Genomic DNA, 13,945 nt, shown 5'->3' on the forward strand with positions numbered 1-13,945 from the left:
CACCTGGTGAACTCCAGCCGTCGTAGCCGCTAAATCTCCCTAATTACACACTTTTGACTTGTGACTCTGCAACAAGTGGGTCAGAATTCAGCCCCAGGAGGCTTCAAGGCTCCTTGCCTCCAGCTCCAGCCGGCACAAAGTAGGCGCCCAAGCATCGGGGGAAGCCTCAGTTCTGAAGGGGCCAGGAAAGGGCCAGGCTCGGTGAGGACACTGGAGTCGCGTCTGGAGGGGGCTCACCTGGGAGTTTTCTAGGGTGTAGCCAGCAGAGAAGGTCTGGGGGTCCAGAATTCCGGGAAATGCGCGCCAGGGTTGCAGACGGAGGGAGGGCGGGGCCGAGGCTCCGGAAGGCGGGGTCTCCGGTGTGGGCGTGACGGGGCGTGGCTTGCCGGGGCAGCCCGGTAAAAAAGAGTGTGGCGGGCCGCGGTCTCTGAGAGCCCTCGGGAAGCGACCCCGCCACCGAGCCAACGCGGACCCAGAGAGCTTCGGCGGAGGCAGCCGGGACGCACGCTCCGCACCATGGCCCAGACGCCCGCATTCAACAAGCCCAAAGTGAGCACGGAGGGGCTCCATTGCCGGGGTTCTGTCCCGGGCTGTCCCGGGCTGTCCCGGGGCTTAGCGGGGCCCAGTCCTGGCCGCCTAGAAGTATGGGGTGGCGGGGAAACTCCCGCAGGCGTCTCCCCTCGACTCAGGCCTTAGCCTGCTTCCGGGATGTCGAGCAAGAGACGATGTGGCAGGGAGCGTCCAGAACCTGGGGGTGCCTCCGGTCGGCCTTCGGGTTCGGCTGTTGCCTTTGCGAACCTGGGGGTGCCTCCAGTTGGCCTTCGGGTTCTGCTGTTGCCTATGTTCTATCCCTCTCAGCCTCGCTGTCGGCCAAACGGGCATCCAGTGTGGTGGGGCTGAGCAGCTGTGTGGGACTGTACTAAGACCTGGATATCTGAACCCCAGTAGAATGAGGCTCAGGGTCTCTAGCTGTTAAATAGTGTGTGGCTTTATACTAAAGTGTTATGATTACTTTGTGGGAACCAGGTAACCTGGGTTTGTGGGCGTGCCCGTGGGAAAATCTGTAATCCAAAGGGGATAGATGCTTCAGGGCGCTGGGGAGGAACCCCTACACACCCTGGCCCTTTGCCCATATGTGTTTATTTGGGGATGAAGCCATAGCCCTTGACCCCAGAGGAGAACTCCTTGTCTGTCTGCCCACAAGCTGTGGCTTCTTGGAAACAAGGAGAGTCCAGGTCCCCAAGGCCAGATTTTCTCAGCCTTTACAGATTCTGTCCAGTGAGGGATTAGACCCAGTAGTCAGCCAGGCAAACTGAGCCGGCCTGCAGAGTGTGGGACTGAGAACTCAGGGGGAGGAATCAGAGACAATCAGCCTGAGACTTACCCCTCCAAGAAACAGATGCTGAGTGGGGGTGGCAGATATGGCAGAGGTGGTGGTAAGAATCAGGTGTGCGCACGGAGTGGGCTGAAAGAAGGGTAGTGGGCCTGTACCCCACCACCTGTGCACTTACCACTAGAGGCTAGAAGGGCAGGCAAGTCTTCTTGACCAGTCCATGCCTACAGCACATCTTGGCTGGTGCTCTTGACCACAGTCAGTGCTCTGAGACATCAAAGGCTTTTTTTTTTCTTTTGATGATCTGAGTTCTCCCCACCCTTGGTCAGGGGAGCCACCTCTCCTGATGGGTACCTAAGGGGAAGATGAAGTCCCCTGTTTGGGAATGGCTAGAATGAGTGACAGGTCACACTTCTGTGGCACCTGTGCTTTCGTAACAGCTCTTTGGGAGGGGGGTGCCAGTATATCTTGAGCTCTGGTATTGTCATCTGGTATGATGTCATGCTAGCATGTCATTTCTTCCCTCAGGGTCTTAGACTCCACACCTGGGGAAAAAGGACTTCGTTTCTAGGTCTGTTAGCATTGGTGTCTGGATGTTAGAAGGTGACGTGTGAGCCGGAAGGTAGCATGTCAGGCTGCTGTGTCTGAGGTGGGACAGGTCTCATGTCATGGTGAGGAAGGATGTTGCTGTGACTGACAGAGTGTAAAGGAGCCACAGTGGTCAGAGCCTGGCCAGCCTGCACTAAAGAAGCTGCCAAGGGCCCAGCCTGTAACACCGTAACTGCATGCCAGTGCCATGACTTTTTCAGGTAGCCAGTGCTGTCTCCATGGGAAAGCAGCACAGAGAGCTTAATCAGGATGGAGCCAAGCTGGAAGATGAGCCCTTGGTGAGGGCTGGCTTCAGACTCCCATTCTTTAAGCCCGGCACCATAGTATACATACCCGTCATTCCTAGTATTTAGAAGGCTGAGACAGGAGGAGTTTTGAGTTCCAGGCCTGAACTATATAGCAGGATCTTGCTTTGGATGAAAGAGCAAAAACATAAGCGGAAATCTTATGTCCCCGTCTTTCGTGAGTAACCTCTGCAAACACTTTAGAGATAAGATGGCATCTACCGAAGCCAGAGGCCACTGCTGGGTTCTTCGGTTTCTCATGCCCACACCAGTTGGGACTGGGGCTTGGACAACTTGAAGGTGAGCAGATGAAACTGACCAGAGGCTTTTGTTTGTTTGTTTCATATGTGTGTGTGTTCAGGCATGTGTGTGAGACAGGCTTGGGTGTCAGTTTTTTCACCCTCCAGCATGTTGCATGCTTGAGATACAGTGCCTTGGTTTTTCGTCACTGGAACTCCATGCTAGCTGCCCCATGAGTTTCCAGGGATTCTCCTGTCTCTGCTCACAGCTCACATAGGAGTGCTGTGGATTGCAGGCGTGAGTTACCATGCCTGGCTTTTGTGTGGGCTCTGTGGATTTGAAGTCAGATCCACACACTTGTGTTGCATGGGATAGCCATTAAGGGCGGTAAAGGGTCTGTCCAGGCTGTCCAAGCCCCGGAACTCTGTCCAACAGCGCCTCCGGGACGATGAGCGTCACCATTAAGTCATATCTCATTCACACTAGCCTTTGAGACGGGTCCTGCTCTCTTCATTTACATAGGAGGAAACTGACTCGGAACTTGATAAAGTTGCACAGTCAGAAAGTAGCTGAGCTGGCCTGCAACTCAGACTGCCCTAAAATTGAAGTCAGCGCTGTTAACTGCTTTGCTAATAATCTTTCATTTTCCTTTGGTTGAAAAAGGGGGAAGGGGAGAAAAGGGGGGGAATGTTACAGAGCAAGGAGTCAGAATCTTCGCCTTGGCCTTCAGACAGACCAGGGCAGAGCTCCTTGCTTCTCAGCTTGGCAGCATCAAGTCCTCAGGCACACCCTGAGCTCAGCTTCCTCCCACAAGCAGGGACAGAGAAACAACTGTACAGGGCTTTGGGGAAAAGCTATACCCCCATGGCTTCTGCTACAGTGCCTGGTGGGTAGCGCAGGCTCTCTGGAGGTTGCAATGAGTGCTTCCTGGAAGGACACCCCCACTTCTTGTCTTGTGGAAACAAAGCCCCAGGTGCATCTTTTTGGGTTCTTGATGTCTCTTGTTTACCAGAGCCACCTGCTCTGCCCCTGGGTGAGAGCTGCTCCCCCATTTTGACTCCTGTGGCAGATGTTGGGGTGGGGACAGGAGATTTGGTTTCACAGAAGCCTTTGATAGAAGCAGAATGAAGGACCAGAAAGGGGAAGGGGGTCTGTGGTCACACAGGGTGGCCAGCCAGACTCCTGATTTAATATCCAGGAAGGCTGCTCTGCAAACTGAGAAGACTGTTCATCTGCTTAGGGGTCCTGAGTGTCCTGTGGTGGTACCCCCTCAGGTTATGGAAGGCAGCACTGTGGGATAGCCTTGGACAGGGGGAACTTTAAAATAAGATTAAACGCTAAATTTACCATGAGGCTAGGGGTATGGGCGAGCCAAAATGGTGTGGTAAATGGGCTGAATTTCTAGACTGTTGAGTCAGTCATAAGACTTCCTTCAGACTGAGATACTTCTTACTGGCTTGGGAACTTCTGGGGTAGCTCAGGAATAGCAGCGGAGAGCTCAATCAGTCCTAAGGCTTCAGGAAACACAGAGGCTCCTTGGCTCCTTCCAGTCTACTTGGAGCTATAGGAGCTCAGAAAGGGCAGTGCTTAGAGGGCTTCCTGAAGGAGGTGTGGCTAAAACAGATCATTGGCCCAAGGCTACCTTGTTTGACGGTTTCATCCTAAAAGCCAGCTGAGAGGCCTTACGGCATGAGGAGCTGACCCCTGCCCCACCTAAGCCATTGCCAGGAGCAGAGGTAGGAAAGGAGGGACTGGAGCTGGCTCTGTGGGCACCTGTGGCTCCTCTGATCTGGCCAAGGTGTTCGGGTCTGGCTGCTCCACTCACCTGGGCTCTCTACCAGAGCTGCCTTTGTTGACATTAAGCCTGGGGTTGGGGAGGGGATGAATCATTGACACTCAGCAGAACCAGAACACATTTTGCTGGGCTAGGTACTATACTAGGCACCTGAGACACAGCAGGGAGACATAGACAGGTCCCTGCTCTTGAAGAGGCAAAAGTGGGATGAAAAACAGAACAGGGGGCGGGTGTGGCCATGCCTTTAATCCCAGAGCAGAGACGGGTGAGTTAGAGGCCTGCCTGGGCTACATAGTGAGTTTGAGAACAGTTAAGGCTATATAGAGAGACCCTCTTTCAAAAAAAATAAAAATTAAAAAATAAAAAGAAAGGTCAGGAGAGGCATGTAGAAAATAAAAACCAGGGTTGCGTGTTTTAGGGGTCTGGAAGCCTGGGAAACCCATTGTCCTACTGGGACAACCCTCTATAGGCCTGAACCAGCTATGGAAGCATGTGGCCAAGGAGTCTGAGATTTAGATCCCTGACCTGGTTCTGTCCTCTGTCCCAACATGTCTTGTGACCTGGAATGCTGGGGGTTGTGACTGTGCCTCTCTGACCTCACCTATGTGGCTGACGTCTCTTGGTGCTTCCCCAGTTCCTGGACACAGTATTTATCTGTTGGTTACGAAGCTGCCTCCTGTCCCCAGCAGCAGTAGGAGGGTTTCCTGCTATTCTGACAGATAATGGGCAGGGGTGAGCCGTCTTGCAGAGTGAATCCAGAGAGATGCATGACACTCCTCTCCAGAGAGGTCAGGGGGCTGGACAGAGGCTTGGAGCCAGGGTCAGGGCAGTGCTGTGGCCATGAACTAGACTTGGCCTTAGAGGGAGAAAGACTTGGGTCCTGACGTTGCTTTGCTGCAGAGGTTCTCAACTTCACTAATACTGCAACCTTTTAATACAGTTCCCCATGTTGTGGTGACACCCCCCCCAGCCATGAAATTAAGTCACTGCTACCTCATAACTGTAACCAAGTAAGTATATGACATGCAGGATATCTGATAGGGGACCCTTGTGGGAGTCACGACCTACTGGTTGGGAACCACTGGTCTATGACCAGTCTGTGCAGGCTTGTGGAGGTCCTTACACCCCTCTAAGCTTCGCTTCACAAATCCAGTTGCAACAGCAACCTGGTCTAGGGTGAACCTTGCCTAGTGATGAAGAGAGACTCAGACGGAGGGTCTAATGAGTACCACTGCCATAGATCCTCTTCTCTGCATGAGGCCTGCAGGAGCTCAAGAGAAGACTTGGGTTCGCTGACTGGAATCTTTTGATTCCTTTCTACCTCAGTTTTCTCTTGTGTAAAATGGGTGTGGAATCCTTGCCTTCAAGGACACAACGCTCACACAACAGACACTCAAATGTTAAACTTCCTATCTGTTCTTTTTTCCAGAATATGACCAGGAGGACAGGCTTGTACCTCTAAGCTTGTTCCCCCATGGTCATCTGGGGTGCTAGCTTGGCTTCTCAAATGGCAGCTTTCTGGAATGTTCACTGGGGTACCTGTCTAAAATACAGGCTGTCTTTGGAGATGGCCCAGGCTTCTGCTTCCTTTGCCCTACAACCTGCTCCATATGGCGTTTTCTGTGGAGCGTGGTGGGCACTTGGACCCAGAGGTACCATTGCCTCAGCCTGATTCTCGGAGACCCTTCTCTGGGAGCTGTCACAGTGTTGTCCTGCTTGCCAAGCACCTACTGGGTGGGCAGTGTGCACACTCTGTGCAGTAGCCGGCTCTCATATGGACACATTAGCAGTCATTTGTAGAGTTTTGTCCCCAGCCTGTTCTCCACCCTGGAAACCAAAGAAAGCTTTTAAAAGGCGCCTCCCCTATTTGAAAATATTTCTGTTGAAAGTCCATCTCTGTGAGCAATTCCTGGCAGGCTTCCTGACTCCAGCACATGGTAACTCCTTGATCCCTGCTTCTCTCTAGCCTGCTCTGCCCTGGGTGTCTTCTTTGAACCTGCCTTTTGGACATGCATCCTGTACTGTACCCCTTGATATATAATTTTCTTTACCTTGTGTTTCTGGATTCTATGGATCTTTGAACCCTGGGACTTGAATCCCAGGAGAATTCTTGTTCTCCTAAGTGGGACAGGACGGAACAGCCCAAGAGGGTGTGGATGCTTCTAGAGCTGGCCATTGGCTGTCTGCCTGGAACTTCCCAGAGACATTCTGCTCAAAATGGTCTCCCAGGACCTGGCAGGTGGAGCGGTCACACCCTGACTATTGTCACTACTATTCTATAGCAGGGAACAGGGAGGAGGCATCTCATCTTGCTGTGTAAGTGCTTTTCCCAGAGTGGCCTTTCCCTGGCACCCACTGATGGAGACACAGGGTCCAGAGACCCTGCTCTGACCTACTGATTCCCCAGCTCACAGACCAAAGATCTGTGACCCACAAAGCTGCTGAGATCCTCATCTTCTCATCCCCCCACCCCCATCCCCCTCCACTTCCCCATTCCCTCCCCCAACCACGTTCAGAAGTATTGTTCATAGGAGAACCATCAAGATTTTCTCCACTTCCTTTCTTAGATGCTGTTCCCTAATCTGGAGTCTGCCCTTGCTCAGGCCTCTGGCACAGGGCTCCAAGTCACTTTCTTCAACCTTGAGTGCACATCCAGAAAAACAACAACAAAAGATTTTAAAAACAAAACAGGGCTGAGGGTGTGACTCAGTAGCAGAGCGCCAGGCCTACTCAAGACCCTAGCTTCCATCCCCGACACCCCCAAAATACAGAAGCACACAGTTGTGCCTGAACATAGCCAGAGGACTGAGACAGAACTGACCCCAGCCGAAGCCCAGAGACTTCAACAACTTAACAGCGCTATCCAGTGTGAAGGGTTCCTGCAGCCTGCGTTCTTAGACTAAAGGGCACAGATCTGACCTCCTAGCCTTGACCTCTGGCAGGGTCTGGCTATATAAGATTCCTGCAGCAGCTACAGCAGGTGATCACATGCTAAGTGGCTTTGAAGCCACATAACACATCGGGCTCCATCCCCAGCACACACAAAGAATGAGGCCCCTAACCCCACTCTGCCAGTCTGCCACAAGTCTAAAGTCAACATGCCCAGCAGAGACTGGCTCACCCTACAAGCTCAGTCCTTTGCTTCTCTGGGCTTGTGGCCTCATGGCTCCAATCTCTGCCTCTGTGGTCACAGTGCTGCTTCTTGTTCTGAGCATCAGAACTCCTCTACCTCTCCTATTAGGACAGAAGAGCACATTAGGGCCTGCCCAGAGAGTCTGGGATACATTTTTCCAAGACTGTGGACTATTCCGTATGCTGCCATCTAAAACTGTGGATGACTTCATATGTTACCACCTAAGGTCCTTGCTACTGGTTCTAGGGCTTGAGATATGATGCCAGGGTCCCATGGTTGGCCCAATGTCCTGACCCAAGGAGGATACACCACTACTGACTGGCCTTGACCCTGCCTTCCCCACACTAAGTGCTCAAGCCAGGCTCCTAGACCCCAGCCTCAAACTTTTGTCTGTGGTAGCTTCTCTCTGCCAGCTTCTCACCTTAAGCTGGCCCTCTGTGCTCTCACCAGGAAGCCCACCTTTCTATGGTCACACAACCCTCCCCGGTGGTTCTGCCCTGCGGCTCTCTCAGCGTTTCCTTCCTCCCATGCACCCTCACTTTCCCCAGTTACAGGGCTTCTGCACGTGCTGCTGTCATCTTCACTGGAATGTCCTTCTGCCCCCTCCTCACCTTCACCTGCCCATTCGGTTCCTTTGCCTTCAGTGCTTGGCTTGGATTTTCTGGGAGACTATTTGCTGCCTAGCCGGGATGTGACTTCATGGCATAGTTAGTGTTTCCTATGGGAGCATCTTGGTTCAAAGCTATACGTTTATTCACATGTCTCTAGTTTGTCCCTTGCTGGACTGTGCATGCCGAAGGAACAAGACTTTGACCTTCTTGCTTGCTCCTGTAGCCCCAGCAACAAACGGGGGCTTCACTATTTTTACTCAATTGAAAAACTCCTAAGTACTGGTTATGGAAGCTCATGCCCGAATCCTAACAGCTGGTTAGAGAATGTGGGCAAATTGCAAGTTTGAGGCCTGTCTGAGCTAATAATGAATCTCTGGCCAGTTTGGGTTCTATAGTGAGATCCTGTCTCAGACAACGACATGAGAGGTAAACCATCAGGAACACCAAGAGTTCCGGGTCATCCTTGGCTATACAGTGAATTTAAAGGTAGCTTGATCTGCATGACACTGTGGTTTGTTTGTTTAAGTGTTCAATGGCACAATTTTAGCAAATTCTATATGTCTAGAGCTTTGTGACCGACCATCCAAGTGGGCCCTATTCATGAAGACTTAGAGTAAGGTGAACTGTTCTCCCCATGTGACATAGGAACCAAGAGGCACAGAGTGAAATATTACAGTGGTCTGGTTGCTCTAAGGTCTTGTCAGCTAGAGGCTTTGGCACCTCTGGCCCCTGTTGCCCTGGGCCTGCTTTCTTCTGCTGGAAGCAGGTTTGGTGACAGTTTCTGGGGGCCATCCCTTGGGCCAGAAGCTTCCAAATGTTTCCAGCCAGGCCTGCCAACCTTCTTATCTCAGTCACCAACTTCCAGAAATGGCTCCACCCTGGCGAATGGCACCTTCCTGGTGAATGACACCTCTGGGTCTCCTTCAGTCCATGAGGTTTCCGCCATGACCCAAATCAGGCAGATGACAAAGTCCCTCAAGGCACTGGCTCCGGACACCTGTCCTTCTTAGTAGCCGTTGAAAAAAAACATCATCTCCTGGAGGCACTGACAGCTTCCTTTGGGCCACACCTCTCCACATTCACTGTCTAAAATCTTTGTCATAGTTTTTGTCCAAGAGTGAGCTATCCCCCACTGTTCAGTTGACACATGGGCCAAACATCTGAGAGCAGCCATACAAGTGTAGAGATGAGAGTCTAGACAGATGCATTCTCTACAGAGCCCTGCCTGTAGCCTCAGCTTTGTGAGAAAGGTATCATACATGGGACTGGGCAAATAAGGGATGGTCACCAAGACCCTTTCTAGAGGATCGGAAAGATTTAGTGTTCAATGTTGCTTGATAAGACAGGCCTAACTAGCAGCTATTTGTGAAACAGAGCCTGGTATTTATATATTTGCATTTCCTTGTCGGTGCTAGAGTTGGAGCACAGAGCCTTGCACAGGCAAGTGTGCTGTGTGCCCCACCGGAGTCTTTTATTCCAGTGTGTGTCTGCGCATGTGCATGCATGTGCCTGTGTGCAGGTATGGGTGAGCATGTGCATATGTATCTGCTGGTGGAGGCCAGAGGTCAGTATCAGGTGTCATTCCTCAAGTGCCACTCACCTTATTTTTTGAGGTAGGGTCTCACACGGGGACCTGGGGGCTTATTGTTTGTCTAGTGAACCTTCAGGGACCCTTCCCTTTCTATCTCCCCTGCTCTGGAATTACACTGTGCACCATCACAGTTTATATGATTGCTGACTGAGCTCAGCTTGTGCAAGTACCTTACGATCTGAGCTATCTTCCAAGGCCGCAGAGCCTGCGAGTCTGCAGTCAGCTCTTTCTATTAAACTCAAGAGCTGAGTGAGTGAAGCGGCCTATAGCAGTGGCTCTAATGTTTTAGTGGCTGGCCTCCACTGGGACTGAGGCTGGCTTTGTGCTTCTGATCACAAGCCTTGGAAGGCTGCTGCTGCTGCTCCCTAGCTGTGGCTAAGGCAAGGGTTGCTTCCCAGTTTCCATTGCTTGCTTGCTGTGTGACTTTGAACAAGGCACTTAAACCTCTCTGAACCCCACCCAGTACCCTGAGCTGTGAACTACACAGCACCTGGACCACCTCTAAAACACATACAGGTGAGCTTAGGTGAGAACATGTGTGTAAAGAATTTAAGAAGTGTATTGACTAAGGTCCAGGAAAGGGTGGCTTCTGAAGGGCTCCTCGGGCTCTGTGGTGTCTCATGCTCTTTCTCTGCCCCTTGTAGGTGGAGCTGCATGTCCACCTAGATGGATCCATCAAGCCGGAAACCATCTTATACTATGGCAAGTAAGTCCATGGACAACCACAGTCCTTTTCAGGATTGCATAAACTGTCCAGAGCTTCTTAGGGGCCCCTGGAGATTCCCAGGGCTCTATCCAGTCCCAGTGGCTGGCAAGCCACTCCTTGATGGAAGAGTGATGTCCTGGGATCTTTCCACTCCAGCCTCCATAGGATGAGGTGGGAAGTGAGCATCCTTCCTCCCAAGCCCCTCCTCGCCAGCATTCTTCACTCTTGCTGTTAAGCATTCTGTGTATACTGGAAGGACTCAGCTGTCTCCCACTGTTTCCAGTGTCTAGCCACAACTCTTCCTCTGTCCCATGAGAGCCTCCTAGGTGTCCAAGTGAGACTTGGGAATGTGTGTCTCAACTCTAGAGCTTGGGTCCCAGTTCCCTGGGAGAGTTCTGCTAGGCACGCTTTCCTCTGTGTTGTTCTTCCTGCCCTGGGTCATGGTGTTCTTGTGGCACAAGCACAGTGCCTTGACTGTGCTACACTGAGTTAACTTATTGACTCCTTCCCACTGTGTGTGTGTGTGTGTGTGTGTGTGTGTGTGGTGGGGCAGTTCTCTTGCCCAGTCCTCTTTATAGATGGGAAGATGGAGTCATGGCAGCCCAAGGCTTCCTCCTGAACACAGGGCAAGATTTTAGTTCAGAGGTCCAACAGAGTCCAGAGTCAGCCATGAGAAACGAGAGGCTCAGGACGTATTAGCTTGCCCCATGAAGGCCAATTTCAGATGTTAGTATCAGCATTGTTAAAGGGTCAGAGAAGGCTTAAAAGCCAGGTCAAGAGGCAAAGGTACCCAGGGTGGAGTGGAGTGAAAGAGAAACATGTGGGTAGTGGGGGTTGCTTTAATTTTTCTAGCCCCAGCAGGCCACCATGGGGGTTGGGGGAGGTTCCCCTGGAATATTCAAGCAGCAGACAAGAGGCCCTGGCCTATGGTGTCCAAGCCAGTGATCCCTTCCATTGTCTTGGTGACTGTCTTGGCAGCCATCCCTTCTTCCTCCAGCTCCTGGGCTTCAACTCTCTATGGTGCCTCTTACCTCCTTCCTAGACTCCTTCACTGCCCTGTGGCTCTCTATAAAGCATACTGAGGATCCAGCCACCCTCTGTTGTCATCGTTGTACAACTCTAAGCCACTGTCCCTTCTCTTGTCAATCTGCAGACTGTCTCCAGGTGCCTACCAAAGCCTAGCCATCCTCTGGGCTTTAGGGCTGCAGTCTGAACGTTGTCTGTAAACATAGTTATCAGTGTGTTCCTCTGAAGGCTCTCCAGGATTACCATGGCTGTATGTGGTTTTAGGAGATCGACTTTGAGGCAGTCTAGCCAGCAGCAAAAAGTTTAACCTGGAGGGACCAAGAGGATGTTGAGAACCGACTCTTTGTGTCAGGTGGATAGCAAGGGCAGGGACCATATTTCCACAGTGCATTATAGGGACCTGGGACTGGTGAGGATTCGTGACACAAGCTGGAGCAGGGAGACATTGGTGTTTCCTACTGGGAAATTATAGGAATGTAGGCTGATTTTTATTGTGGGGCTGGGAATGGAACCCACTACCTTCTACATGCTGTGAAGCTGTAGTCTAAGCCCCTCAGTAGTCCCTTTTACACACACACACACACACACACACACACACACACCACCACTACCACCACCACCACCACCACCACCACCACCAATCATAATAATAGTGGTGATAAACTAGAAGAAACCAAGTCCTATAGGGATCCTATGGACTGGATCTGAGTCACGGTGAGCGGAGGCAGCAGGAGGAAGCCTCCTGAAGTTCACACCAGCTTCCTGTAGTCCACGGGGAGGCAGAGCCCCTGATGGAGGAAGAAGACTCCAAGGCAGAGGTAGTGGTACAGGGTTGGAACAGTCCTGAGTGGCCAGTACAGCAGGCCTAGGCTAGGTGGGGCAGGCTGCTGTGACATGCCAGCCCGGAGAGCAAAGGGGAAGGTCCTGCTACCAGTTCCTGTCCCAGGAATTGTGACACTGCACAGTAGCTATTGTATCTGATAGCTTCTGTCTGGGCATATGTCCAGATGCCTCGGCCTGCGCCTGGATCTGATGAGGAAGTCATGTCCTTGCCACCCTGTTCGTCCCTTAAGATGTAGTGACTTGTTTCTGGCTATTCCACCCAGAATGCATTTAATCCTGGAAGTCAAGCAGGGCTGGGCCTGGTTCTCAAATGTTCATTGTATGTGTTTCGAGTGTTTTGCCCACAAGTATATGTGAAACACATACATGCCTGAAACCAGCAAAGGAGGCCTGAAGGTGTTGGGTTCCCTGGACCTGGAGTTGCAGATGATCATGCACTTCCACGTGCATCTTGGGAAACAAGCCACTGTCCTCTGGAAGAACAGCCAGTGCTCTTACCCACTGAGCCCTGGCTGCAGCCCCTCACCCTTGATTTTATTTTTAGGAAGAGAGGCATCGCCCTCCCGGCAGACACAGTGGAGGAGCTGCGCAACATTATCGGCATGGACAAGCCTCTTTCACTCCCAGGCTTCCTGGCCAAGTTTGATTACTACATGCCTGCTATCGCGTAAGTTTCTCTGCAACCCTTGTGTCCCATGGCAGCATCCATCCCAAGACCAGGCACTCTGCACCTCTAACCCTGCTTCTTCCCATAGTGTGCACATAAGCTGATCTCTCCGGCACCTTTGGGCTCCTATGTCATCCCATCCAGAGGTAGCTTCTGTCTCAGGGCCGAGGAGGCTTTGTTCGCTGAAGCCCTGTGCTGGTCAGGCTGTATAGGATGTCCTGTTCAGAACTCACTGCTCTTCAGACCCATGTCGCCATCCCAGATCTCACAGAAAGAGCCTTAGGCCATGAAACCAAGGCCATGAAAAGACATGGGTGCAGAACAGGGAAGGGCCTAAGGCAGGTCCCCCATTCCCCAGGCTGGAGCTTTGGAAGGGAGACAGTCCAGACGCTGGAGTGGGACATGGAAGCCGAGCTGGGTCTTTCTTTGGTGTCTTGAGTCACTGGGTGAGTGAAGACCATTACTAGTCTCTGAGAAGGCCTGGGAATGGCTGATCACTAGAGAGGGTCAGAGACAGTACTCATGGCTGAAAACCTAAGCCAGCTCCCTGACCCAGATTTACCAACCTCTCTCTATGTCCCTCAGAGCAAACTCCAAAACCCCGCAGGTACCCAGGCCTTATAACTCTGAGCTCCTACTTTCACAGATGCTGACTTCTCTCCTACCCCTGGGTGCTAATCCCCTACCTCCACCCACCCCACCGCAGATCCTCTGCCCTTGTTCTCTAAAAGCGCATGGTTTGCCTTCTGCACAGATCTCCTAGTGTCCCCTCTCAGTGAGGTCCTTTCTGACTGTGTTGTGGCAGGCCACGTGGCCTCCTGGCTTTCCGTGTATCGACAGCATTCCTATGTCATAGATTGTTTGACACCTGGCTCTCCTGTCACAAGATGATGGAAAGGCAGGGATCCAAGCCCCTGTTCACTGTGTACTAAAGGTCTGGGCCCAGCACATGGGCTCAATACCCGCTTGAAGAATGAATCAGATTAGAGCTATGTGAGAGCTGTCAGGGGAGGAGGCTGGGGCTGGGAAAGGTAGTAAGCATGCTCCCTACTGTGGCAGAGCTGAGGACTGATCCTCCCTCACCCACTGAACCACCTCCTCCGAGTG

At 52.0% G+C, this 13,945-nt stretch overlaps 1 protein-coding gene across 1 annotated transcript in view; it reads left to right on the forward strand.

The window, feature by feature from the left end:
• Positions 1–431: 431 nt before the first annotated feature.
• ADA (adenosine deaminase) overlaps positions 432–13,945 on the forward strand; it is a 20,771-nt gene continuing 7,257 nt past the window's right edge. Inside the window, exons 1-3 of the mRNA XM_080925178.1 lie at positions 432–549; positions 10,241–10,302; positions 12,716–12,838. Of these exons, the coding sequence (XP_080781304.1) occupies positions 517–549; positions 10,241–10,302; positions 12,716–12,838 (218 nt within the window). The 5' untranslated portion in view covers positions 432–516. The remainder of the gene's footprint in view (positions 550–10,240; positions 10,303–12,715; positions 12,839–13,945) is intronic.

The sequence above is a fragment of the Micromys minutus genome, assembly GCF_963924665.1.
Source record: "Micromys minutus genome assembly, chromosome: 11".
NCBI lineage: Eukaryota > Metazoa > Chordata > Mammalia > Rodentia > Muridae > Micromys > Micromys minutus.